This window comes from Zootoca vivipara, chromosome 1 (genome assembly GCF_963506605.1).
Source record: "Zootoca vivipara chromosome 1, rZooViv1.1, whole genome shotgun sequence".
In the NCBI taxonomy this organism is placed as follows: Eukaryota; Metazoa; Chordata; class Lepidosauria; order Squamata; family Lacertidae; genus Zootoca; species Zootoca vivipara.
Genome location: NC_083276.1, coordinates 120,647,003 through 120,671,767, shown reverse-complemented (window position 1 = coordinate 120,671,767; position 24,765 = coordinate 120,647,003). Strand labels below are relative to the sequence as shown.

The 24,765-nt window shown below is 43.9% G+C and overlaps 1 protein-coding gene across 1 annotated transcript in view; it reads left to right on the top strand.

The window, feature by feature from the left end:
- Positions 1-24,420, top strand: part of TMEFF2 (transmembrane protein with EGF like and two follistatin like domains 2) — a 232,862-nt gene extending 208,442 nt beyond the window's left edge. Inside the window, exons 8-10 of the mRNA XM_035132318.2 lie at positions 11,639-11,762; positions 14,721-14,879; positions 24,164-24,420. Of these exons, the coding sequence (XP_034988209.1) occupies positions 11,639-11,762; positions 14,721-14,879; positions 24,164-24,260 (380 nt within the window). The 3' untranslated portion in view covers positions 24,261-24,420. The remainder of the gene's footprint in view (positions 1-11,638; positions 11,763-14,720; positions 14,880-24,163) is intronic.
- The last annotated feature ends 345 nt before the right edge of the window (positions 24,421-24,765 follow it).

Genomic DNA, 24,765 nt, shown 5'->3' with positions numbered 1-24,765 from the left:
GACATCTGCACTTCTTTGAATTTTGCAAAGTGGTTCTCAGCTACAGGAGTTGCTAAGAGAATGCACTGGTGGTTTTCAGATTATTCTCACAGATGTAATGGGCGAGCAGGTATTTTCCAAGCATAAATTGGCCCTTCCTGGTAGCCATTTCACCCAAGACATTTCCCATATGAGAGATGTGCATCCAAGTGCCTAATATGGAACATGTGGGCGCTGCTATTGTAAGGAGAGCTGAGACAATGCTCACTTTAAATGTTCACAAATGCCGCCCATCATTCCTTCTAACTGTGAATTTGGGTGGTATGTAGCATCGAGATTATAGCCACAGATTATACCAACTTAGAAACAAGAGGGGAATATTGATGTGGCTGGTGAATATTAGGGAGGGGGAAGAAGACAGTTGAGAGGGTCATCTGGGTATAACTTAACAGGGGCTCCCTCACACCTGGCACCAGCTCTGAACTTCACTTTCTATGAAGCACCTAGTGGATAGCAGCATTTAAAACGTTCATAATGAACTTAATTCAACTCTATGGCCAAAATAAGTGAAAACAAGCAGTTGGGTTTTGTTTTTTGTTTTTTTTTGTTTTTTTTCTCTCACACATCTTGTTGGGATAGTTAACTGGAACCCCTTTTAAAAATAAAACGAATGGCATAAAGTAATATAAAGCTATTCTGGCCTGACACAGAAAAGGTTTATTATCAGTCCACTAAGGCTCTTTGATGGCATTCTGGCTGAAGGCCATTAAACACATTATGTAGCCTATTCCATTTCCTTTGTTTTGGTTTTTGGAGAGCAGAGAGCAGATCACTCTCCTTCCTGATAAGAAGAAATACCTTGCCCACCTTCTCAAGAACATGTTTAAACATTACAAGGAAAGGCTTACCCATACAATTGCACAGAATAATGTTCTGGTGTACAAAAATGCCTGCAAGTGGTTAGAAGATAGAAAAGGAGGGTGTTTCTAATGAAGGCGCCATTTGCGTTACGGGGGGGGGGGGGAATGGACCAGGAGAGGAAGGAGAATTCTAAAGAACAGAACTTTTCCACAAACAAATGCCCATTGGTAGTGGAAGCATTGTATCGTATACTCTGGTGTGTGTGTATGCAGCAGTGAGTTCTTTGGAAAGGGACCATAGAAGCCTCTCGAGGAAAATATTGCTGTCCAAATTTAGAATGAACCAAGGATGCTTCTTGGAATCCACTGTAAAATAAGAGCCCCTTCAGGCATTCCGTCAAACTTGTGAGGGCATTAAGTGTGCAAGGGGTGAGAGGGTGTGTGTCCCCTAATGTCCCTGAATGTGCCAACTCCACCCCCTCTATTCCCAACTTTTCTGTGTCCTGCAGGAAACCTGATTCCTAGTCCTGAAGAGGCTTCTCAGCATGTTCAACCAAATGAGCTTAGAAGCCCACTTCAGATCTATCCTCTCGACACAGGAAGGTTCGGGTGGAGTGGGCAAGACCAATGGAGGCAGAGCAAATGGGGGTTCCCCTACTTCCATTACATCCTTTATGCCCTCACACTTTCAGCAGAACACTTGAACTGGTCTATGAACAACAACCTATGTGGACAGGGAGTTAATGATGAGGAACATTCGAGATAAACCATAACACTGTGGTGTGCAATCCTATCCATGCTTACCTGTCCAACTGGACCATAAAGCTGGATCATAAAGAAGGCTGATCGCAGAAGAATTGATGCTTTTGAATTATGGTGCTGGAGGAGACTCTTGAGAGTCCCATGGACTGCAAGAAGATCAAACCTATCCATTCTGAAGGAAAACAGCCCTGAGTGCTCACTGGAAGGACAGATCCTGAAGCTGAGGCTCCAATACTTTGGCCACCTCATGAGAAGAGAAGACTCCCTGGAAAAGACCCTGATGTTGGGAAAGATGGAGGGCACTAGGAGAAGGGGACAACAGAGGACGAGATGGGTGGACAGTGTTCTCAAAGCCACCAACATGACAAAACTGTGGGAGGCAGTGGGAGGCAGGAGTGCCTGGTGTGCTCTAGTCCATGGGGTCACGAAAAGTTGGACACAACTGAATGACTAAACAACAACTTTTACTTCAAAAATGCGAATATAATTCCTTCCTGTCTAATAAGGACTTTGGAGAGTTTGGCATTTGAAGATGAGTTGTCAAGCACAATGAATCCACAATTTGATTAATGTTGAAATCATACTCTGTAACATTCCAGTTTCATTTTTAGCCTGGCTTTTTACAGACGTTACAGCAAAGGTCCTCAGTCTAATGATTAATACAGAATGTCTACGGAATGTGTTTTTCTGAATGACCAGATTACATCGGTGGGAGGGAACTTGTCATGGCCTTTGGCTGAAATAATAAAATTGAGTGGGTGAGGCTGCAGTCCTATGTCTGCTTAGCTCTCACTCAGATAGCCAGCATTGACAGCTTTGACAGTCCCAGTTGCCCTTAAGAAGAAGGAGGAAGAGGGACTAGAGGCGCTTCTTTGGTCCAGTATGTGTTCAACATGAAAGGTGAAAATTAGACTGTATCTACTACAGATGCTGCAGAATGAGGTGGAAGACTGGACTACACTTCATCCTATGGGGAGGAATTACTGCAACGCTCTGCCAGGATCAAAAGAAAAGACACCTCTCTGCAAATTAAAAACGGGAAAAGCAAACTCTAGCCTTGCCTGCTATGTGTTGGTCTTCTGTTTCAAGGAAGTTTTCAACCACAAAGGAGCATATCCCCCATCCACAGTCTGAAGTGCAGGACCAACCCACCCATGAGGCAAGGTGAGGCAATTGCCTCAGGCGGCATGTTCCAGTAGGGCAGCAGATCCCGATTTCACTTTTTCTTACCCCCTTGTCCCTGATGTAGCTCTTCCTTCAATCCTTCTTTGCTGGCAGGGAGGGGAACGTCATTTTGGCGTCTGCCACAGATGCAAAAATGTCTTTGGCCAGTCCTGCTGAAGTGGTGTGGTCCAATTCACCAGCTCCACATTCTAGCATCTCATTCTCCTACATTCTGCTACAGTTGTAATGTAGTTTTCATCTGCTATGGACTCTGGTGCTCACAATGCTTTGAACATATTTTAGGGTCTTCTGTTCAACTGATACTGTTTTGTATTATTTTATATGATGTGAGTGAGAACAGGGGTGCCACAAAGGGGAGCGGGGGGTGTCATGGCTAGCAGTGGGGACAAAATCCCCCCCGACAGGTGGATTTTCCTGATTTGCACAATCGTCATTGTGAAAATCCGCCCACTGATCACACAAATACGCCTAGCGATCAGCCCGTCATCCGTCGGCGGGCAGCATTCACACCCCGGCGGGCGGCACTCACATCCCCAGCAGGCGGTCTTATGCTATCGCCGGCCATATTTTTGAGTTCTCTGGGCAGCGCTGGCATCCCTGGCTGTCAGCACTGCACGCCGGGTGCATTTGCACGATTGATCGGTGGGGCAATTGCGGCAATCGTGGGTACGAGCGCCGGCCACCAGGGGGTGCCAGCTCGATGGTCATCTTTTCACGATCAGCGGGCGTATCTGTTTCGTGACCATCCCTCCCTTTAAAAAGCTCAGCAACTATGGGGTACCTTCCCTAAAAACAAAAAGCTTAAAAAAATTCACAGCGGGTACCACCTGACCTTGCTGCGAGGGAATGAAAGAGAAATCTGATTCAGTTCTCATTTAAAGAGGAAACTACCTAATTTGGCACTTTCGAAAACCATAAGAGAACCAAAGAACACTTCTCCGAATTTTGCAATGCAGTTCTCAAACCAAGTAATGTGTACAAAATGCATTTGGTGTGCATAAAGATGCATGTGTTAATGAAAATACCATACAAAAATACCTTACTTTAAAGATAATTGCTTTGCAAAAATGCATGTATTAGGCAAGTTTGCATGCAAATGTGTATACCAGGAGAAATTTGTACTAAAATGCTGGTGAGTTTAGGACTTTTTAAAAAATGGCAAGCAGGTGTGGAAATGTGGGGAAGTGAACTGAAGACTGGAAAAATTAGAAAGTGCGTCTTCCCCTAATTATGAGCAACCTTGAAGATTCTCCATAATGGCATGGGACATTATTCTTTAGCATAATCAATAGTAGGCCAAGCAAGCCAAAGAGCAGCTGGATATAAAATTGTCCATACAATCTGTTCATATCCTTATATTTTACTCATGTGTCTTTTAACCACTTTAGCTTGAGGGCTACATAACTTGGAACCAACTTTAAGTAAAATAAAACACCTCAAATCTACAATATCCCACAGTCCCAGGGATTGTTATCAGCAGAACTGTAACTGAGGTACTCTCAAAATCTTCAGTGAAGAAATATATATATATATATATATATATATATATATATATATATATATATATATATATATATAACACCAGATTTTCAAATTCTGCTGGAAGCCTCTGTCAGGAGAGGAGTGCTACAATATGTATATTTAGCTCTCCTCAAATGCCAATGGCTCTGAACAAGAGCGAAAAAGTGAAGTTTAAGTATGTGTGGTGGCATGTCACACTCTTTTAGGCTGAAATGCATTTGACGATCTTAGGAATGCTCTGCCTGCAAATCGTACATGTTCAAGGGTTCTCCTTGAAATTGTATTTTTGAATCAAAAATGGATTGGACATTATCCTTTTAGAAGTTACTGTCTTTAGGCTTCCACACATACCCAATCACAGTTCCTAAGATTATGCCTTTGGGCTCATTACCTAAAAGAGTGCCTCTCCTGATACACAGATCTCTCTATGCTTTGAGATCCACTGGAAAGGCCCTTCTGGTAAGCCCATTCCATACTGATGTTCAAGGGTCTGTGACACCACAGGGCCTTCTCAGCAATGGCACCTCAATTTTTTGGAATATGCTTCCCCCTAGGGTACAGCTGGACCCAATACTGTCCATCTTTTGGCAACAGCTGACTACCTTCTGTTGAAGTAAGAGTAGTGAAAATGCAGCTGGGAAGCTCAAATCATATATGTGACTGACACCCTTCTTTGGAAATTAAACCAGTGCCCAGACTTTAACATCCAAAAACTTTTCTCACAGAAACTTATAGTTACAGGTGAATTAAAACATAATGTTTACAATCACATGCTTCCCCAAGTATGGGATTACAGACTCTTCTTCTAACTTTCAAACAACTGCATTTCCCTCTCTTTCCAGAGCTCAGCCTTCTGAATCTCAGTTAGGCCATGTCTTGCAGCTCCCGTGAGAGATTTCCACTTTCACCTTCTCCTGAATCTTTGCTCTCTTTCTTTCAAGGACAGAAGAAGCATCCCAACACTCTATTCAATTTAGCAGTGTTCACAGTGGATTCCAAACACAGTCATCTCCTTCAATAGATTCATCCCATATGGCCAATGTTAGCCAATCACACGAGAACTACTAGAGAACGCTCTAGAATTCAGTTGCCAACCAATCAATTTCAAGCACATAGTAATGCATACAAGCATTTACAATTTCAGTGAATTAAATTACTATACTTAACACCTTCCTCTTCCTTCAACCCTTTGAATATCCTAAGGGGGAATGACCTGTACAGCAATAATGGAGCCGGGTTTTTTAAATTGAACCACGAATTGTGTTTCTAACTTTCTGACTGGTTTACATGTTTTCAATTGTTCTGAACCACCCTGAGGTCTTGTGACAAAGGTCAAGATATAAATCATGTAAAATAAAACAAAATTAAATTAAATGGAGGATTGGAACGGGGTTCCACCCAGTGATTGTAGTGTACGTGTAGACTTGAGGGGGGAAGCATATATTGAAATATTATGGACCAACGCTTTACTATTTTAAATCAACCTTTAATTGTGCCCCAGTTTCGGGAGGCGCTACAGTTTTCTTTGCATATGTATTTTTAGCCCTTAAAGGTAAAGGTAAAGGGACCCCTGACCATTAGGTCCAGTCGTGACCGACTCTGGGGTTGCGCGCTCATCTCGCATTATTGGCCGAGGGAGCCGGCGTATAGCTTCCAGGTCACGTGGCCAGCATGACAAAGCCGCTTCTGGCAAACCAAAGCAGCTGTAGCGGTTCCTATTTATCTACTTGCGTTTTGACATGCTTTCGAACTGCTAGGTTGGCAGGAGCTGGGACCAAGCAACGGGAGCTCACCCCGTCACAGGGATTCAAACCGCCGACCTTCTGATCAGCAAGCCCTAGGCTCAGTGGTTTAACCACAGTGCCACCTGGGTCTTATTGACCCATTAATAAGTGGGGTTGTTGCATTTTGAACTAATAGAAGTTCCCGAGCAGTCTTCAAAGGCATAGAATGAGTGACAGCAGAGCAGCCTGGTGATGACCAAGGCATCTTTCATGGTGCCTAGGCATCATTCTTTAGTTGTGAGCTGATAAAATGTACTCCAGGCCATAGCTGCTCCCTGTGATTCCTGGAATCACATCCAGGCCTCCAAAGGATGCCCAAACTGCATCTCCGCTCCTTTGTGGGAGGGAGAGTGTGACCCCGTTCAGAACAGGAGAAATACCAGCTCCCACCATGAACATATTTTGACTGAGCTTCAGTTTATTCACCCGCATCCAGTCCACCATTCACTCTAGCCATGGAACGGAGGAACAACAATCAGGCTCCGTATTCTGCTACCTACCAAATGCAATGTATTCATTCACATTCAATCAGGGTCTTCCCCCGCCCTCAAAATAACATGAAGCAGATCGGAGGGCTTCATTCAAACTTGGGTCAATCTCTTGAGCCAATCAGAGCTTTGGAGTAAAAGTTTTAGCTTCGTGGTTAAAACTAAAACCTTTGAACACTTGGCTTGTCTGTTTGTTAGGGAGCCTGCATAGAAGGAGCATCTACCCTGCACACACATAGCCACACTGATGATGCCATGCCTATGTAGAAAGGACAGATTCAGGTATATACAAACACAGGTCAGCATGGAATGCTACTATTCACTGCCATTCTGTAGAACAGAAGTGGATGTAGATCTGCGGCTAGATGGAAATTTATTAAAATATGTAGTTATTATATTCAGTATTAGTCAGAGGAGCCCTGCTGAAATTATTAGACAAGACTAACTTAAGCCCATTAGCTTCAATGGGTCTACTCTGAGTATAACTTAGATACAGTGGTGCCTCGACTTACGAATTTAATCCGTTCCGAAGGCACCTCCGTAGGTCGAAAAATTCGTAAGTTGAAAAGCGCCATTGGAAACGCGATTTCCCATAGGAATGCATTGGAAACGGAAAAATTCGTAAGTCGAAGCAACCCCATCTAAAAATTTGTAAGTTGAAAAAACCCTATCTAAAACTGCCACGGTTTTCGTTCGGATGTCGAGTAATTCGTAAGCGTGCAGCCATTTGCCCCATTTGTAAGTCGGAAAATTCAATTGTCGAGTCTTCATAAGTCAAGGTACCACTGTACAGGCCATGGTCCGTAATATCACCTTATCATAGTGCAAGACAATATACCTGACTTTAGATACAGGACAATATTGGGGGCTAGTGCCAAGCTGCATGCAATTACCATATTGGCCTGAATATAAGCCGCACTTCCACCCCCCCAAATTCCAACCGTGAAAAGTTAAAGTGCAGCTTATATTTGTGACCTTACAGTATCCAGCCAGGAGCGTGGGGCAAACAGCATCAGGAGCGTGGCAAACCGGTGCCTGCCCCTTGCGTAGTCCCCCGTCCTGTCCCCCAAGGCCGGGAAGGGAGAGAGTGAGGAAGAGGAAAGGCCTCTGGTAACGCAGCGTGGCTCCCCCCCCCCAGTATGCAGCCAGGAGCAGCGAGGAATGGAGCGGCTTATATTTTGGTATTTTTTTCTTTCTTTTTTCTTTCTTTTCCCCTCTCCAGTTTTAAAGGGGCAGCTTATATTCGTGTGTGGCTTATATTCAGGCCAATACGGTATATCTGGACTGGGGCCAAAGTTTATCAGAGTTTCACCATATCTCATAATTTCTCTGGAGTTTACTAACATTGCGTGAACTTGAGCTTTCATCGTGTTCAGGGTCATCTTCTGGCTCCAGGGACAAGTGAAAATTGCAGATCACACGTCGAAATGAGGCTTTCAACGAGACTCTAGCTTTTCACTTGATAAGATAAAGAAAGGGAAATCTTAGGGCTTGGTAGTTAATTGCTGTGGAAGAGGCTCTAATCAGCAAAAGGGACAGGAGATGGCTCATTTCTAAAATCCATCGTGTTTTCTCCTATACAGATTATAAGATACACCATCATAAAAAGCATTAGTAAAAACGTCGGCTGTTTCATTTCCGACCCTGTCGGATATCCATAGTAGAGTGTACTACACAACTTTTAGAAGACATCTGAAAGCGGCCCTGTATCATGAAGTTTTTAATGTTTGGCATTTTATTATGTTTTTATATGTGTTGGAAACTGTCCAGCATTTCTGGGCAAATTATCATCATCATCATCATCATTACTATTACTACTACTACTGCTGCTACTACTACTTATAGAAGGTTAGAATATACTTCCTGTCACTTAGGGCTGGCCATACTATTAGGCAGAGTGAGGCAGCTGCCTCAGGTGGCAACTGTTGATGGTGTTGGCTGTTCCCGTCCGGTGGAAGACACAGCTAAGCTTTGTTTGCAGTTCAGTGTTAGAATGAGATTCAACTGCTAGTCTTTGTCGGCTTCTGCGTGTGAATTTGGCAGGACAGATCTTGTCCTTTGCCTCAGACATCAAAATATCATTTTCTTGCTAGTATATAGTTAATGCTACACACCTTCCCCTTTTTCTTTTACAGCTTTACTTTGTGCCCTGTGATGTGTTGGATTTTACAGTGTGGGGAGTGGGGAGGAGAAACCCATTATCAGTGAAGTAACCTCCTAAGAACACTGTGTTGTGCCTCTACTTCAGAGATGGGGACCCTGTGACCCTGTAATTGTTGTTGAACTGCAACTCTCATCTGCCCCAGCCAACGTGCACCAATGCTCTGTTGGAAGCCACCCAGAGTGGCTGGGGAAACCCAGCCAGATGGGTGGGGTATAAATATATTATTATTATTATTATTATTATTATTATTATTATTATTATTATTAACCACTGAGCCTCTTGGGCTTGCTGATCGGAAGGTCAGTGGTTCGAATCCCCACGACGGAGTGAGCTCCCGTTGCTCTGTCCCAGCTCCTGCCAACCTAGCAGTTCGAAAGCACACCAGTGCAAGTAGATAAATAGGTACAGCTGCTGCGGGAAGGTAAATGGCATTTCCGTGCGCTCTGGTTTCCGCCACGGTGTCCTGTAGCGGCAAAAGCGGTTTAGTCCTGCTGGCCACCTGACTCAGAAAGCTGTCTGTGGACAAATGCCGGTTCCCTTGGCCTGAAAGCAAGATGAGAGCCACAACCTCAGTCACCTTTGACTGGATTTAACTGTCCAGGGGTCCTTTACCTTTTTACCTTTTTACCTAATGCTCAGGAATAATGAAAGGTGTAGTTCAGAAATATCTGGAGGGCCACATGTTCACCATTTATACCTTAGAAAAGGCATAATGGAATAATACAGTTTCATGTACATGTAACAAAATACAAATGAGCTGATTGACAAGTCCACATTCGGGGGGGGGGGAAATATGCCCTACCTAAGCATTTTTTTATCCCAGAAGAGAGGCTTGCGAAATGTGTTTATCAAGCATAATTGTCGATTCTATATGTTTTTTGCAAAATTAGAAAGGATGCTGCAGATGTCTCTTGGAATTTAAACACATTACATAAATCTAAATATTGCAGCCAGAGAACAGTAAATATTTTCTGTTGCATTCACACTCAGTATTGCTTAATGCATATGTCTGAATAAAGAATGAATCCTCTTTTGACTTATGATCTCATATTGCCTTAGCAGCTTGGATTGTAAAGGCAAACCTGCCTTTGCAGGCCTCGGACTGTTGCAATACAGTTGTATATTTGAGGAAGGGCCTTAGCTCGGTGATAGAAGGTCCCAGATTCGCTCCCTGACATCTCCGGGTGGAACTGAGAATGAAATTGTGGGAAACAGCTGCCTTCCAGAGCAGGCAAAATTAGGATAAATTGACAAAGAATTCAAACTGACATAAAGCACCTAACAATGTTCCTATTGATGTCTTTCCTTAATTCCAGCGGGAGGGAGCTCTGAATATGCTTGACTCTCTCCCCGAATCAATGGGTTGTAAAAGGAGATTACTTTGACAGGCTCATTCCCAGGAATTAGAGATACTGTACAAGTTTGCAACCCTCTTCATGCATGTTACTTCATTCTCGGGAAACATTTATTTAAATCTACACACCTTTGTTAAAGTGATAACTTATTGCAGTATATCCTCCTGCACTTAAATGAGAGTCTCAGGTATTTGTTCTTTTATCATCATCATCATCATCATCTGGTTGGGTTTCCCCAGCCTCTCTGGGCAGCTCCCAACAGAATATTAAAAACACAATGAAACATCAAACATTAAAAACTTCCCTAAACGGGGCTCCCTTCAAATGTCTTCTAAAAGTCAGATAGTTGTTTATATCTTTGACATCTGATGGGATGGCGTTCCACAGGGCAGGCGCCACTACCAAGAAGGCCCTCTGCCTGGTCCCCTGCAACCATTTCTTGTAGTGAGGGAGCTGCGAGAAGGCCCTCGGAGCTGGACCTCAGTGTCCGGGCTGAACGATGGGGGTGGAGATGCTCCTTCAGGTATAAAATGGTATCTCGGTTTAAGTACACAATTGGTTCCAGAAGTCTGTACTTAACCTGAAGCGTACTTAACCTGAAGCGAACTTTCCCATTGAAAGTAATGGAAAGTGGATTAATCCGTTCCAAACGGTCCACGGAGTACTTAAACTGAAGCGTACTTAACCTGAAGCGAACTTTCCTATTGAAAGTAATGTAAAGTGGATTAATCTGTTCCAGACGGGTCCGTGGAATACTCAACCTGAAGCGTACTTAACCCGAAGTACAGTAATACCTCGGGTTACGAACGCGATCCGTTCCGGATCGCAGTTCGTAACCCAAACGCGATGCGCAGCGCCATTTTGCGCATGCGCAAAGCGCGATTTTCACGATTTTCACACTTTGCGCATGTGCAGACCGACCGCGCGCGACGCTTCTGCGCACGCGGCGAAAACACTTCCGGGTTTGCGCAGTTCAAATGTCAAAGACATTTTGGGCTTTAAAGGTCAGCACCAACACTTTGAATTGTGCTTGGAGCCAATGTAGGTCTTTCAGGACTGGTGTTATATGGTCTTGGTGGCCACTCCCAGTCACCAGTCTAGCTGTCACATTCTGAATTAGTTGTAGTTTCCAAGTCACCTTCAAAGCTAGCCCCACATACAGCGCATTGCAATAGCCCAAGCGGGACATAACCAGAGCATGCACCACTCTGGCGAGACAGTCTGTGAGCAGGTAGGGTCTCAGCCGGTGTACCAAATGGAGCTGGTAGACAGCTGCCCTGGACACAGAATTGACCTGCACCTCCAAGGACAGCTGTGAGTCCAAAATGATTCCCAGGCTGCAGGGGCACAGTTACCCCATTCAGGACCAGGGAGTCCTCCACACTCAGCCCCCTGTCCCCCCCAAACAGTACTTTTGTCTTGTCAGGATTCAACCTCAATTTGTTATGCCGTATACCAAAGCAAATATGCCTTTTGTTGTTGTTTCTTCACCATGCTGCACACTTACAGGTTGGTTTTCCTTTTTCATCTGTCTTTATAGAGAATGCCAACAAACTTGAAGAAAGCGCCAGGGGGATCTACATTCCTTGTCCAGAACATTATAACGGCTTCTGCATGCATGGGAAATGTGAACACTCTGCTAATATGCTGGAACCATCTTGCAGGTAACGCTTTCCCCAAACTAAGCGGCTAATGATAAACTGAACAGGCACACTTGCTAACACACGCTATCTCGATACAGCAAGGAAAAGAATAATTGCCAAGACCCCATCCACTCTGGATCTAAATTATGTAACGAGGCACCTAATGTATGTAGTAGAACTGCCCTAAATTATGCAGCACCATTAAGCTGTTTAGAAATGCATTCCTGCAACGTATGTCGATGCACCCCTTAAAAGGCTCCTAAGAGCACAGGCTTGCTCGGCAGGCATTATCCTAGGGCTGCCATACGTTCAGAATTTCCAAATTTGGTTAAAATGTCTAGGAAAACCCGGGCGTATGACAAACTATGTTGGAAGTGTTGGGGGGTTTTTTTTGGCAAATTTCCATAAAAATAGCTCAACAACTTGGACCCAAAAATAAGGGGGGGAGCTCAACAGCCTTGCCTCTCCCCCCAAAAAAACTCACAACTTTGCTCCCCCCCCAAAAAAAAACCCTCAACAACCCTAACCCAGCAGTGGACCGAACTTGAGAGCTACAACAACCACAACAACCACTGGCAGAGGAAGGGGGAAGCGGTGGGTGAAGTCCACCCCAGTTGTCATCCCTGGGGGGGGGGGTGACATTGCCGCGCTGTCCCCCTGGGATGCTCACCACAGGCAACGCCCCCCTGGGCTTGCCGATCAGAAGGTTGGCGGTTCAAACCCAGATTGCTCTGTCCCAGCTCTTGCCAACCTAGCAGTTCGAAAGCACACCAGAGTGAGCAGATAAATAGCTACCGTTCCAGCGGGAAGGTAAATGGCGCTTCCGTGTGCTCTGGCACTCATCACGGTGTCCGTTGCGCCAGAAGCAGTTTAGCCATGCTGGCCACATGACCCGGAAAGCTGTCTGCAGACAAACACCGGCTTCTTCGGCCTGAAAGTGAGATGCGCACCACAACCCTATAGTCACCTTTGCTTGGACTTACCCACCCAGCGGTCCTTTTTATAACTCAGAGGCATCCGGCCTCTGGCAGTGGAGATTGCACACAGCCATGGCTACGTGTGTTTTCGTCTTGTTTTTTATGTTTAGAATGATTGTAAGCGGTCCTGAAAATTTGAATGGTGGGCAGGGTACAGTGGTACCTCGGTTTTTGAACACAATTGGTTCCGGAAGTCTGTTAATGAACTGAACCGTTCATAAACTGAAGCGAACTTTCCCATTGAAAGTAATGGAAAGTGGATTAATCTGTTCCAGATGGTCCGCGAAGTACTCAACCTGAAGTGTACTTAACCCAAAGCATGGGTGTAATTGGTTCCGGGCGTCTGTTCATAAACTGAAGCGAACTTTCCCATTGAAAATAATGGAAAGTGAATTAATCCGTCCCAGATGGGTCCGCGGCGTTCGTAAACTGAAAATTTGTAAACCGAGGTGTTCATAAACCGAGGTTCCACTGTATAATAAACAAACAAACATTTCATTTGCTTATTAAAGAAATAAAAATACCTTTTTTCCAACTAGCTTTTTAAAATGGAGACCTTTATTTCAGTTTGTATCTGCATTGGACTTGAAACCATCTCTCCTTTTGTGTGTGATTGCTGATATTTTTATTGTTAAATCATTTTGGGATGTTTTATGGGAAGCAACGCATAAACGGAATACATACATAAATCAAATACATCAACTTCAAAATGAGAGCAGTTGTCTAGAACAAATTAAGCTTCTTCAGCGTGGCACACATTCGGATTTCTGTTTTGGTATATAGACAATCATCATAAAAGTACCAAACAGCAACACCTCCAACCTTCTTATACCCCCAAAGTAACTGAGGCATAAGGAGAGATGCTTGGTTATCTTGTAAGATATACAAAGTAGCTGCAGCTAGAAGTGTCTGTGGATTCCGATGAAAAAAGAAGCAGAAATTGTCAGTGCACGTTTATTCATCCCATGTACAAAACATAATAATAATAATAATAATAATAATAATAATAATAATAATTTATTATTTATACCCCGCCCATCTAGCTGGGTTTCCCAAACCACTCTGGGCGGCTTACAACAGAAAAATGAAATAAAACAATTAAACATTAAAAGCCTCCCTAAACAGGGCTGCCTTCAGATGTCTTCTAAAAATCTGGTAGCTGTTTTTCTCTTTGACATCTGATGGGAGGGCGTTCCACAGGACAGGCGCCACCACCGAGAAGGCCCTCTGCCTGGTTCCCTGCAACTTGGCTTCTCGCAACGAGGGAACCGTCAGAAGGCCCTCAGTACTGGACCTCAGTGTCCGGGCAGAACGATGGGGGTCGAGACACTTCTTCAGATATACTGGACCGAGGCCACTTAGGGCTTTAAAGGTCAGCACCAACACTTTGAACTGTGCTTGGAAACGTACTGGGAGCCAATGTAGATCTTTCAAGACCGGTGTTATGTGGTCTCGGCGGCCGCTCCCAGTCACTAGTCTAGCTGCCGCATTCTGGATTAGTTGTAGTTTCCGGGTCACCTTCAAAGGTAGCCCCATGTAGAGCGCATTGCAGTAGTCCAAGCGGGAGATAACCAGAGCATGCACCACTCTGGTGAGAGAGTCTGCAGGCAGGTAGGGTCTCAGCCTGCATACCAGATGGTACCAGACATCAATCCAGATTTAGAAGGCGATTGGGCCGCATCCGGCCCCCAGGCCTAAGTTTGGTGACCCCCTGCTTTATAAGGTACAAAAATACTTGCATAAATTACAATAAGTAGTAGGCAGCCAAATGAATAAAGCAGTATTTGGTGGGAATTGAATTGCAGAGGAATGGAAACGGTGCTGATTGTGACGAAGAAAGGCAGGAATGGAAATGGCTGCTTTCTTACATCCGAAGCTGCCATGCACCATTCTTGTGCAGTTATGACACAACATCTCTCTGGCAATGCCTGGCTTGTGGCTCATGCAACGCAGCCACGACCATCCACAAGGGAAGGGGTCAACGTGTCTTTTTCCATTCTAGGTGTGACGCAGGCTACACTGGAGAACACTGTGAAAAAAAGGACTACAGCGTTTTATATGTGGTTCCTGGCCCTGTACGATTTCAGTACGTCTTAATAGCAGCAGTAATTGGAACTATCCAGATTGCTGTCATCTGTGTTGTAGTCCTCTGCATTACAAGGTTAGTAATGATGCCAAGGTGCTCTTACCAAGATAAAGTTGGCAAAAATGTATAAATCTAAGTCAAATAAGAGTTGGAAAGGTAATGAGAAAGAAGGTTCTTTTTGTCATATGTGGTGGTCTTGTAGTAAGCTTAAAGCTTATTGGGAAATGATATATAATAAAATGAAAATGATGTTTAAAATAACCTTTGTAAAGAACAACAACAATAACAGAAGCTTTTATTTTGGGAATTATAGGGACAGAACTACCTAAACTGTATAGAAACTTGCTCATGTATGTGACTACAGCAGGAAGAATGTTACTTGCCCAAAAATGGAAAGAAGCAGAAGTCTCAGTAAGGGAAGAACGGATACAAAAACTTGTGGAATATGCAGAAATGGTGAAATTTACCGAAAGAATAAGAATTTTTAAATAAAAGAATGGAAATGGTTTATTGGATATTTACAGATAAATTATAAACAGATAAAACATAGGCAGGATTATTGTAACAACCTGCAGTTTTATAAGAGTGTATATTTAAAGAAGATGAATAAATGAGCAATTTAAGTTAATTTGGATATGCAGAAGATATTAAAAACAAATTTAAGGAACCACAGAAAGAGGGGGATGGAAGTCAAGTTTTGAAATGTCAAAATGAATGTAAAATTAGTGAAATGTATAAAATTAGTGAAATGTATAAATTTGAAAAGAATAAATAAATAAATTGGGCGGTGGGGTGTGCTCTTACCACATGCCTGGCAGTGCATATGGATATGCTAAGGTTATCATCATAGCTGTCAAGTTTTCCCTTTTCTCGCGAGGAAGCCTATTCAGCATAAGGGAGAACCTGACAGCTATGGTTATCATACGCCTGCAATTTCCCGAACACAGCCGGTATTCAGCCCTCGTAAACAGTGTATGGGGAAATCTGGACATATAGTAGCTAAAAAAGCTCAACAACTTTTGTTTCCGGATTTTCACTTTTCGAAATATGGAAACCCTAGGATATCCAGACCTGCTTTCCCTCCTCTTATCCAATCAGCAGTCGAAACATGAGCCACCTGAGGCCAGTGTGAGTGCTCATTACAGCTGGGATAAGTCTTGCCTGCTTCAATAATTGTTTGAGTTCTGTTTTGCTCCTGGAGTTCCTTTGCCAAGAGATGATAGCAATGTCTTACTTTTGATCAGCGATCATCAAACTGTCCTGTGCAAAGCTTGGAAGCTTATCAGGGCATCTAAATGGAAATATCCATACTCTCCAACATTTCTCCTATGAAAATAAGGATGTCCTATTTCATACTACTACTACTACTACTACTACTACTACTGTTGTTGTTGTTGTTTAGTCATTTAGTCGTGTCCGACTCTTCGTGACCCCATGGACCAGAGCACGCCAGGCACTCCTGTCTTCCACTGCCTCCCGCAGTTTGGTCAAACTTCAAGAACACTATCCAACCATCTCTGTCATCCCCTTCTCCTTGTGCCCTCCATCTTTCCCAACATCAGGGTCCTTTCCAGAGAGTCTTCTCTTCTCACGAGGTGGCCAAAGTATTGGAGCCTCAGCTTCAGAATCTGCCCTTCCAGTGAGCACTCAGGGCTGATTTCCTTCAGAATGGATAGGTTTGATCTTCTTGCAGTCCATGGGACTCTCAAGAGTCTCCTCCAGCACCATAATTCAAAAGCATCAATTTTTCAACGATCAGCCTTCTTTATGTATGGTCCAGCTCTCACTTCCATACATCACTACTGGGAAAACCATAGCTTTAATTATATGGACCTTTGTCAGCAAGGTGATATCTCTGCTTTTTAAGATGCTGTCTAGGTTTGTCATCACTTTTATCCCAAGAAGCAGGCGTCTTTTAATTTCGTGACTGCTGTCACCATCCGCAGTGATCATGGAGCCCAAGAAAGTAAAATCTCTCACTGCCTCCATTTCTTCCCCTTCTATTTGCCAGGAGGTGATGGGACCAGTGGCCATGATCTTAGTTTTTTTAATGTTGAGCTTCAGACCATATTTTGCACCTCTAATAATAATAATAATAACTTTATTTATACCCCATCCTTCTGACTGGTTTTCCCCAGCCACTCTGGGTGGCTTCCGACATATATACAAGCACAGAAAACATTAAACATTTTTTTTAAAAAAACTTTCCTGTACATATGGCTCAGGGGTCCGATAACTCCATACCCTCCAACATTTTGCTGATGAAAATCAGCTTGCAACACACAGCAAAACATAATAAAACATTAAACATAAAAACTACCCTATACAGGGCTGTCATCAGATATTTCCTGATGTCTTCTGAAGGTTGTATACTTATCTCCTTGGCACCAAGGTCACATAACTCCATACCCTCCAACATTTCCTAAGGAAAAGCAAGACTTTCCAGGATCAAATCAGAAAGCTTTCATAAATCCGGGACTGTCCCTGGAAAATAGAGACACCCAGAGGATCTGTTGATCTGTAATGGCAGGTAAGCTTCCCTGAAAGGCAACTTGTCTAACACCACCCATCTTTCTCAGCAATGTGTCATCATGGTAGTGTTAGGCATGCGCTAGGGTGATTTCTTGGTCCCTGTGGCCCAATGGTGAAGCCCACGAGCCAGACAAGGACTTCATAACTGCCCCCTAGAAGATGCATGAGCATCTTTTACAACAGATAGATAAGATGATAAGATAAGATAATCTTTATTGTCATTGCCCCCCTGCGGGAACAACGAAATTACTCGGCTGCTCCATCCACTCAGATAAGGCACTCCACATAAATTTAAAATAACTACAAAACATTAATTAAACAATACAATACAAAATGGCAAGTAAAAATAAGATGACTTCAAAGTCTGGACTTTCCATTTAAGGCCGAAATTGCTCTAGGGAAGAAACTGTTCTTGAGACGGCTCGTTCTCACCTTCATTGTTCTGTATCTCCGTCCCGATGGCAGGAGCTCGAAGAAATGGTGATCAGGGTGCGATGGATCTCTTGATATGTCTAGTGCTTTCCTGTGGAACCTGGTGATATAGATTTGTTCTAAGGTGGAGAGTGAGCAGCCAATAATGGGGTTTGTGTGGCAGACAGACAGGTGTGGAAAGCGGTTTCCCCCAATGGTAAAGGTAAAGGGACCCCTGACCATTAAGTCCAGTCGCAAACGACTCTGGGGTTGTGGCGCTCATCTCGCTTTACTGGCCGAGGAAGCCGGCGTACAGCTTCCAGGTCACGTGGCCAGCATGACTAAGCCACTTCCCGCTGGAGTGGTACCTATTTATCTACTTGCACTTTGACGTGCTTTCGAATTGCTAGGTTGGCAGGAGCAGGGACCGAGCAACGGGAGCTCACCCCGTCGCAGGGATTCGAACCGCCGACCTTCTGGTCGGCAAGCCCTAGGCTCTGTGCTTTAGACTACAGCGCCACCCGCGTCCTCTTCCCCAATGGTAGAAAATTCAAAAAACAAGCTGTTTGTTTAATAGCTCGGGGATTATCAGTGTTTGCATTCTCAGGAGTTACTCTTTACTTCTTCTGGAAGAGACGGGTGCTTATAATGCATAGAGTTCCTAGCAAATGCTGGTATGGATTTGAATGCCAAGTGTGCTTGACTTTGGAATTTAAAAGGAGATGTGCTGTTTGCACAGTCAGTCTTATAAGTAAGGACTCAGGTCCAGTGTCCAACTTAAAAAGATCTCAAGCAACTGAGACCTTGGAGATAGAGCAGTGGGCAGTCTCTGTAAGGCAGTTGTGTGTTTCATCCATTCATAAATACCAATGTCCATTCTTTACCATAGCTGCCAAGTTATCCCTTTTTTTAAGGGATTTTCCATTATGCTGAATAGGCTTCCTCACGAGAAAAGGGAAAACTTGGCAGCTATGTTCTTTACCATGTGATGGGTAAGTTTCAGAGTTTTCTCCAGCTTCACAACTTGCCTGGGCTTTTTCCTCAGACATGAGAAGGTGAAACTGCTTCAGGTGTCCTGCAGCTGCTTCAATAAATCAGGTGCCTTAAAAATAAATCCCTTTCCCAAAAAGATGAGAATTTTTAAAAGAAGCAGGCATCACATTCCTATAGAAAGTAAAAAAAGCACCAATATATCTAAGCATTCTCCTCTCACTATGCTCAGAGGACAAGTGTGACATTCAGGCCAGAAGAAGGTAGAAAATAATTCATATATCCTTTCCCAGCCTAAAGGCATAATAGAAAAATGTCTGCAGAAGCTTGGAGATGCTTGCCGACCTAGTTGAGTTCATCAACTCTACCCTCAAGAGTAGATCTTCTCCTGCAAGAAGGCAATGTATTATATTAAAGTGGGTTTCAGGGAACATGGAGATAATTCAAACGGCCAAAAATACAGTGTACATAAAAAGGACGGAGATGGGAAAGTAACTGCTCAACAGAAAAATGGTACTACATCATGTTGTTCAAGCAATCTTCTGAGTGGCTCCGGGTTTGTTAACTTCAGGCCATAAAGCAAGTTAACGGTTTGTGTTCAGAGAACATGGTGTGGTTTTCCAGTGGGTTTAATTCAGACTGTATGGTAGATAACAGGATACCCAAAAGCTGATGCCCTTAAACTTTTTCATCTGCCTAAAGCTCTTCATTTCCTTTTTCTTTGACCTTTGCAAAACTTGGCGAGAGTTACATCCGGTAACAAATATATTGTGGTGCTCCAGTTAGTTAAACACACAGAGGGGGGAGGGAGAGGGGAGAGGGGAGAGGGGAGAGGGGAGAGGGGAGAGGGGAGAGGGAGAGAGAGAGAGAGAGAGAGAGAGAGAGAGAGAGAGAGAGAGAGAGAGAGAGAGAGAGAGAGAGAGAGAGAGAGAGAGAGAGAGATGGTTTCCTGGTCGGTCACCTTGGGTTCCATGATGGAAGAAAGGCAGAATATAAATGCAAGAAAACAGAAATGAATGAATATGCAGACACAAGATATACATACCTCCCAATATGTCTCCGATGAAAATAGGGATGTCCTATTCAACAACAATTATTAAGGAAATTATTAAGGAAATCAGCCCTGAGTGCTCACTGGAAGGACAGATCCTGAAGCTGAGGCTCCAATACTTTGCCCACCTCATGAGAAGAGAAGACTCCCTGGAAAAGACCTTGATGTTGGGAAAGATGGAGGGCGCAAGGAGACGGGGACGGCAGAGGACGAGATGGTTGGACAGTGTTCTCGAAGCTACGAACATGAGTTTGACCAAACTGCGAGAGGCAGTGGAAGACAGGAGTGCCTGGCGTGCTCTGGTCCATGGGGTCACGAAGAGTCGGACATGACTAAACGACTAAACAATGACATTCAACAACAACAACAACTTATGTATATTCTGCCCATCTGACTGCCTTTCCCCTGCCACCCTGGGCAGCTTACAATACATATCATAGTAAAACATCAAACATTTAAAACTTCCCAATACAGGGCTGCCTTCAGATGTCTTCTAAAAGTTGTGTAGTTCTGGTGGGAGGTTGTTCCACTGGGAAGGTGCCACTGCCAAGAAGGCCCTCTGCCTGGTTCCCTATAACTTCCCTTCTTGCAGTGAGGGAACCAGCAGAAGACCCTCAGAGAGGGACATCACTGTCTGGGCTGAGTGATGGGGGTGGAGACACTTTTTCAGCAATATTGGGCCGAGGCCATTTAGGGCTTTAAAGGTCAGAACCAACACTTTGAATTGTGCCCGGAAACATACTGGGAGCCAATGTAGCTCTTTCAAGACTGGTGTTATGTGGTCTCCGCGGCCGCTCCCAGTCACCAGTCTAGCTGCCGCATTCTGGATTTACTGCAGTTTCTGGGTGACCTATAAAGGTAGCGTCACATAGAGCGTGTCGCAGTAGTCCAAGCGGAAGATAACTAGAGCATGCACCAGTTTGGCAAGACAGTCTGCGGGCAGGTAGGGTCTCAGCCTGCATACCAGATGGAGCTGGTAGACAGCTGCCCTGGACACAGAATTGACCTGCGCCTCCATGGAAAGCTGTGAGTCCAAAATGACTCCCAGGCTGCACACCTGGTCCTTCAGGGGCACAGTTATCCTGGTCAGGACCAGGGAGTCCCCACCCCCTTACCCTCCTGCCCCCTGTCCCCCCAAAAACAATACTTCTGTCTTGTCAGGATTCAACCTAAATCCATTAGCCACCATCCATCCTCCTATACAGGGCTGCCTTCAGATGTCCTCTAAATGTGTATAGTTACTTATCTCTGGAAGGGACCCAGGTGGCGCTGTGGGTTAAATTACAGAGTCTAGGGCTTGCTGATCAGAAGGTCGGCGGTTCGAATCCCTGCAACGGGGTGAGCTCCTGTTGCTCGGTCCCAGCTCCTGTCCACCTTGCCGTTCGAAAGCACATCAAAGTGCAACTAGATAAATAGGGACCGCTCCGGCGGGAAGGTAAACGGCGTTTCCGTGCGCTGCTCTGGTTCGCCAGAAGCAGCTTTGTCATGCTGGCCACATGACCCGGAAGCTGTCTGCGGACAAACGCCGGCTCCCTTGGCCTATAGAGCGAGATGAGCGCCGCAACCCCAGAGTCGGACATGACTGGACCTGATGGTCAGGGGCCCCTTTACCTTTACCTTTTACTTATCTCTGGACCAGATTTCTACCACCTCTCTGCTCCATCCTTTAAAGCGCAACAGAAACATCAAGGGCACAGTCATTCCCAGTGACCCAAGTCACAGGATTGTACTCTTCTAAGCCCCATTGAACAAAGTGAGATTCATTTCTTTGTAAACATGCATAGATGCAACTTGTAAGTGCCCAGACTTTCTAGAAGAAATAGTAGTCATTAAGTGAAATGGTATTTTTCTACGATATGGAATGTGAATGTCCATGCTGTTTAGGCAGCAGTGCCATAAATATTCAAATTTCGGAACTGAGCACATTGCAGAGCCCAGGTAATTGGAGGGTATAAAAAGGCAACACAGTCTTGCCCATAATAGGCTCCATAGATGATCTTGGTGCTATGCAATATCTGGCCTCTTCTGGATCCTAGTGCCTGTGATAAACTGTTCATCCCTGGATCCAGTAGGAAGTCCACAATAAAAAATAAGGCGGGATTTGTAATGTAAATATCATATAATGTGGACATAACACACTTTGATAATGTTTTGTCTCAGGAAGCAGATAATTTCCTCTCTGCACCAAGGTGTTTAATGGTTAACAAAAGTTGCTTCTGCTGTTTCACTGTTTTAATTATTGCTATAGTTTCTACTGGTTTGGCTGTATTTTCCTTTACTGCTGTTTTATAACACTTATTGATTGCTGATTTATTCCTTGACTTATTATTGCTACAGCTTCTGTTTATTATTATTACTTCAGAGAGATTTTGGGTTGTTGTTTTTTAGTTTTGCTTGCTTGTTTTGCCTTTTTGGTTATGTTTTCATACTTTTTGATCTTATTTTACTCATTTTATTACTGCAAGAAAGTGTGTGGTCTTTTAAATGGGAAATCAGCCTACAAATATGGAACCTACGGGAAGAAAACTAAAATTAGTAAAATGAAGAGAGGACTGCGGCTCAGCAGCATACCATCTGCCCGGCATGCAGGAGGATCTCCTAGGTTCAATCCTGACATCTCCAGGAGAGCTAGAAATGTTCTTTGCCTAAGATTCTAGAGAGCTGTTGCCAGTTAGCGTACAACAAGGTTCACCAACCTGGTGCCCAAGGGCACCTCTCACACAGCTACAATTGCCAGAGTGTTTTACAATCCATCGCTTTACTCAGGAAACTCTGGGAATTGGGGCCTTCTGAAAACTCTCAGCATCCTTAACAAACTGCAGTTCCCAGGATTATTTGGGAGAAGCCATGACTGTTTGAAGTGGTATCATAATGCTTTAAATGGGGCCTCAGTATAAGGCAAATTCCTGTGTTCTTAACTTTCTTGGTTGGTGTGGTTTGGGGAGGGGAGGGGAGGGAATTTAGCCACCTTAAGAACCACCCTGGTTGACAGGCAGGCATTCCAGATACTTAATTAAAAAGAAAAAGGCTACATCTAGATGCATGCCCCTCAACTGTCCTGCTTTAAGCGGAACATACCGGAATTACAGGCGGCCATTTTGGAGGGGGGGCAGTGCTGTCACACGAGTCCCCTCTGTAGCATGTTGGAGGGCATGTGGAAATATACGTTAACCAGGGTAAATTTAGGAAGCTGTTGTTGTTTTTCTGTAAGTCTATGAGCCCTAGCTCCATGCTGTTATTCACAAGCAGTGTTTCTTTTCTAAAAAAAAAAGATAGGGGTACCTTGAGTTACAAACGCCTCAGGTTACAAACGCTTCAGGTTACAAACTCCGCTAACCTGGAAGAGTTACCTCAAGTTGAGAACTTTGCCCCAGGATGAGACTGGAAATTGTGTGCCATCGGCATTAGCGAAAGCACACCTCTGGTTAAGAACAGTTTAAGAACGGACCTCCGGAACGAATTAAGTTCGTAACCAGAGGTATACCACTGTGCTCTCATTTTGACTCAAGAAAATCACCATTTTGTAGTTAAAATCGGGGGAAATAAATACAGTGAATGGACAAAAGTACAAAGATTCACAAAATATTTAGGGGTAAGTGTACTCCTTTCTCCCCCCAGGAAAAAATCACTGTTCACTAGTTATACACAAATAGTTACATTTGCTACGACTTGGATCCAACGGTGCCATTGCATGAATGGAAAGCGCTTCCACAAGGAAGTGTTCCTGGTTTGTTAGGGTTTTTTTGATGTAAATACGTATACCCCAAAACGTACATTGTCTTGTTATGCTTGTATCCCCATAGGGGATTGATCCAGGTTTCAAACCAGCACAGAGCAGACAAAGAGAATCCATTTGCAGAGTTGACAGTCATTTATATCTGAGTTGCCTTTGTGCTCCCGAAATGCAATAGTGCATTCTAAATTAGCCAATGTAGGGGGGGGGACAATGATTGTTTCTTTTATTTGTGCTTTCTTAGCTGGGAGGATGTTTGGGAGAAATATTAAAATGTCCCCGGTGAATGTGTGTACATTTTCCAAAGGTCTCATAGCCGCATTGCTTGTGGTGGGTATTTAAACCAGTGCATTCATATAACCCTCGTTGCAGGCAGGCAGTGTCCTACGGGAAATGATTCTGGCTATTTCAGACTCCTGTTTGAAGAACAGGCTCTGAAAGAGTGCGGCAGGCTTTTGGCTCTTCTCTGACAAAGCTCTGGAGCTGTGCAGCCAAGGAATGATGAGTTGTACCGACAGCCGTTGTTGGCAGATGCCCTTCCGTGGCCTGCAATCCTTAGGTTACCTCCACTGTCGTTTAGCAAAGCAAATTTCATGCTCTTTTTTTCTCTCCACCCCCCCCCCTTTCCCCTCTTGCTTGCAGGAAATGTCCCAGGAGCAACAGAATTCACAGGCAGAAGCAAAACACAGGGCACTACAGTTCAGACAACACAACAAGAGCATCAACCAGGTTAATTTAAACGAGAGCATGTTTCCACAATGGCAAAAAGTAAGCTGCAGAGAGGTTGGACTTTCAAAAATAAAATAAAATACAGTATTATAGACAAAAAGATCTACACATGTTGCCTTGCATTTGTGGTAATCTACACCAATGAAAAAAAAACATGTACTACAGCTATATTTGATTATGTATGGATATATTTGAAATAGTATACATTGTCTTGATGTTTTTTCTGTAATGTAAATAAACTATTTATATCACACAAGATAGTTTTTTTCCTTTTTCATGTATTTGTTATATATAATAAATACTCAGCGATGAGGGAAAAAAACAACGCTCTCTTAAATTTGCTGTGCCGTATCAGCGTGTTATCTTTGGAAATGAAGAATTTGCAAGCTGTGCTAGTCACAATATTTAAATCGCAGCCATATGAGCATCTCCTGGTGCAGGCACAGTAAATGCCTTCCTGAACAGTGTTAGGCTTCTTAGACTGTAATGAAAGTCGTAGGTTTGAGCAGCCTAAA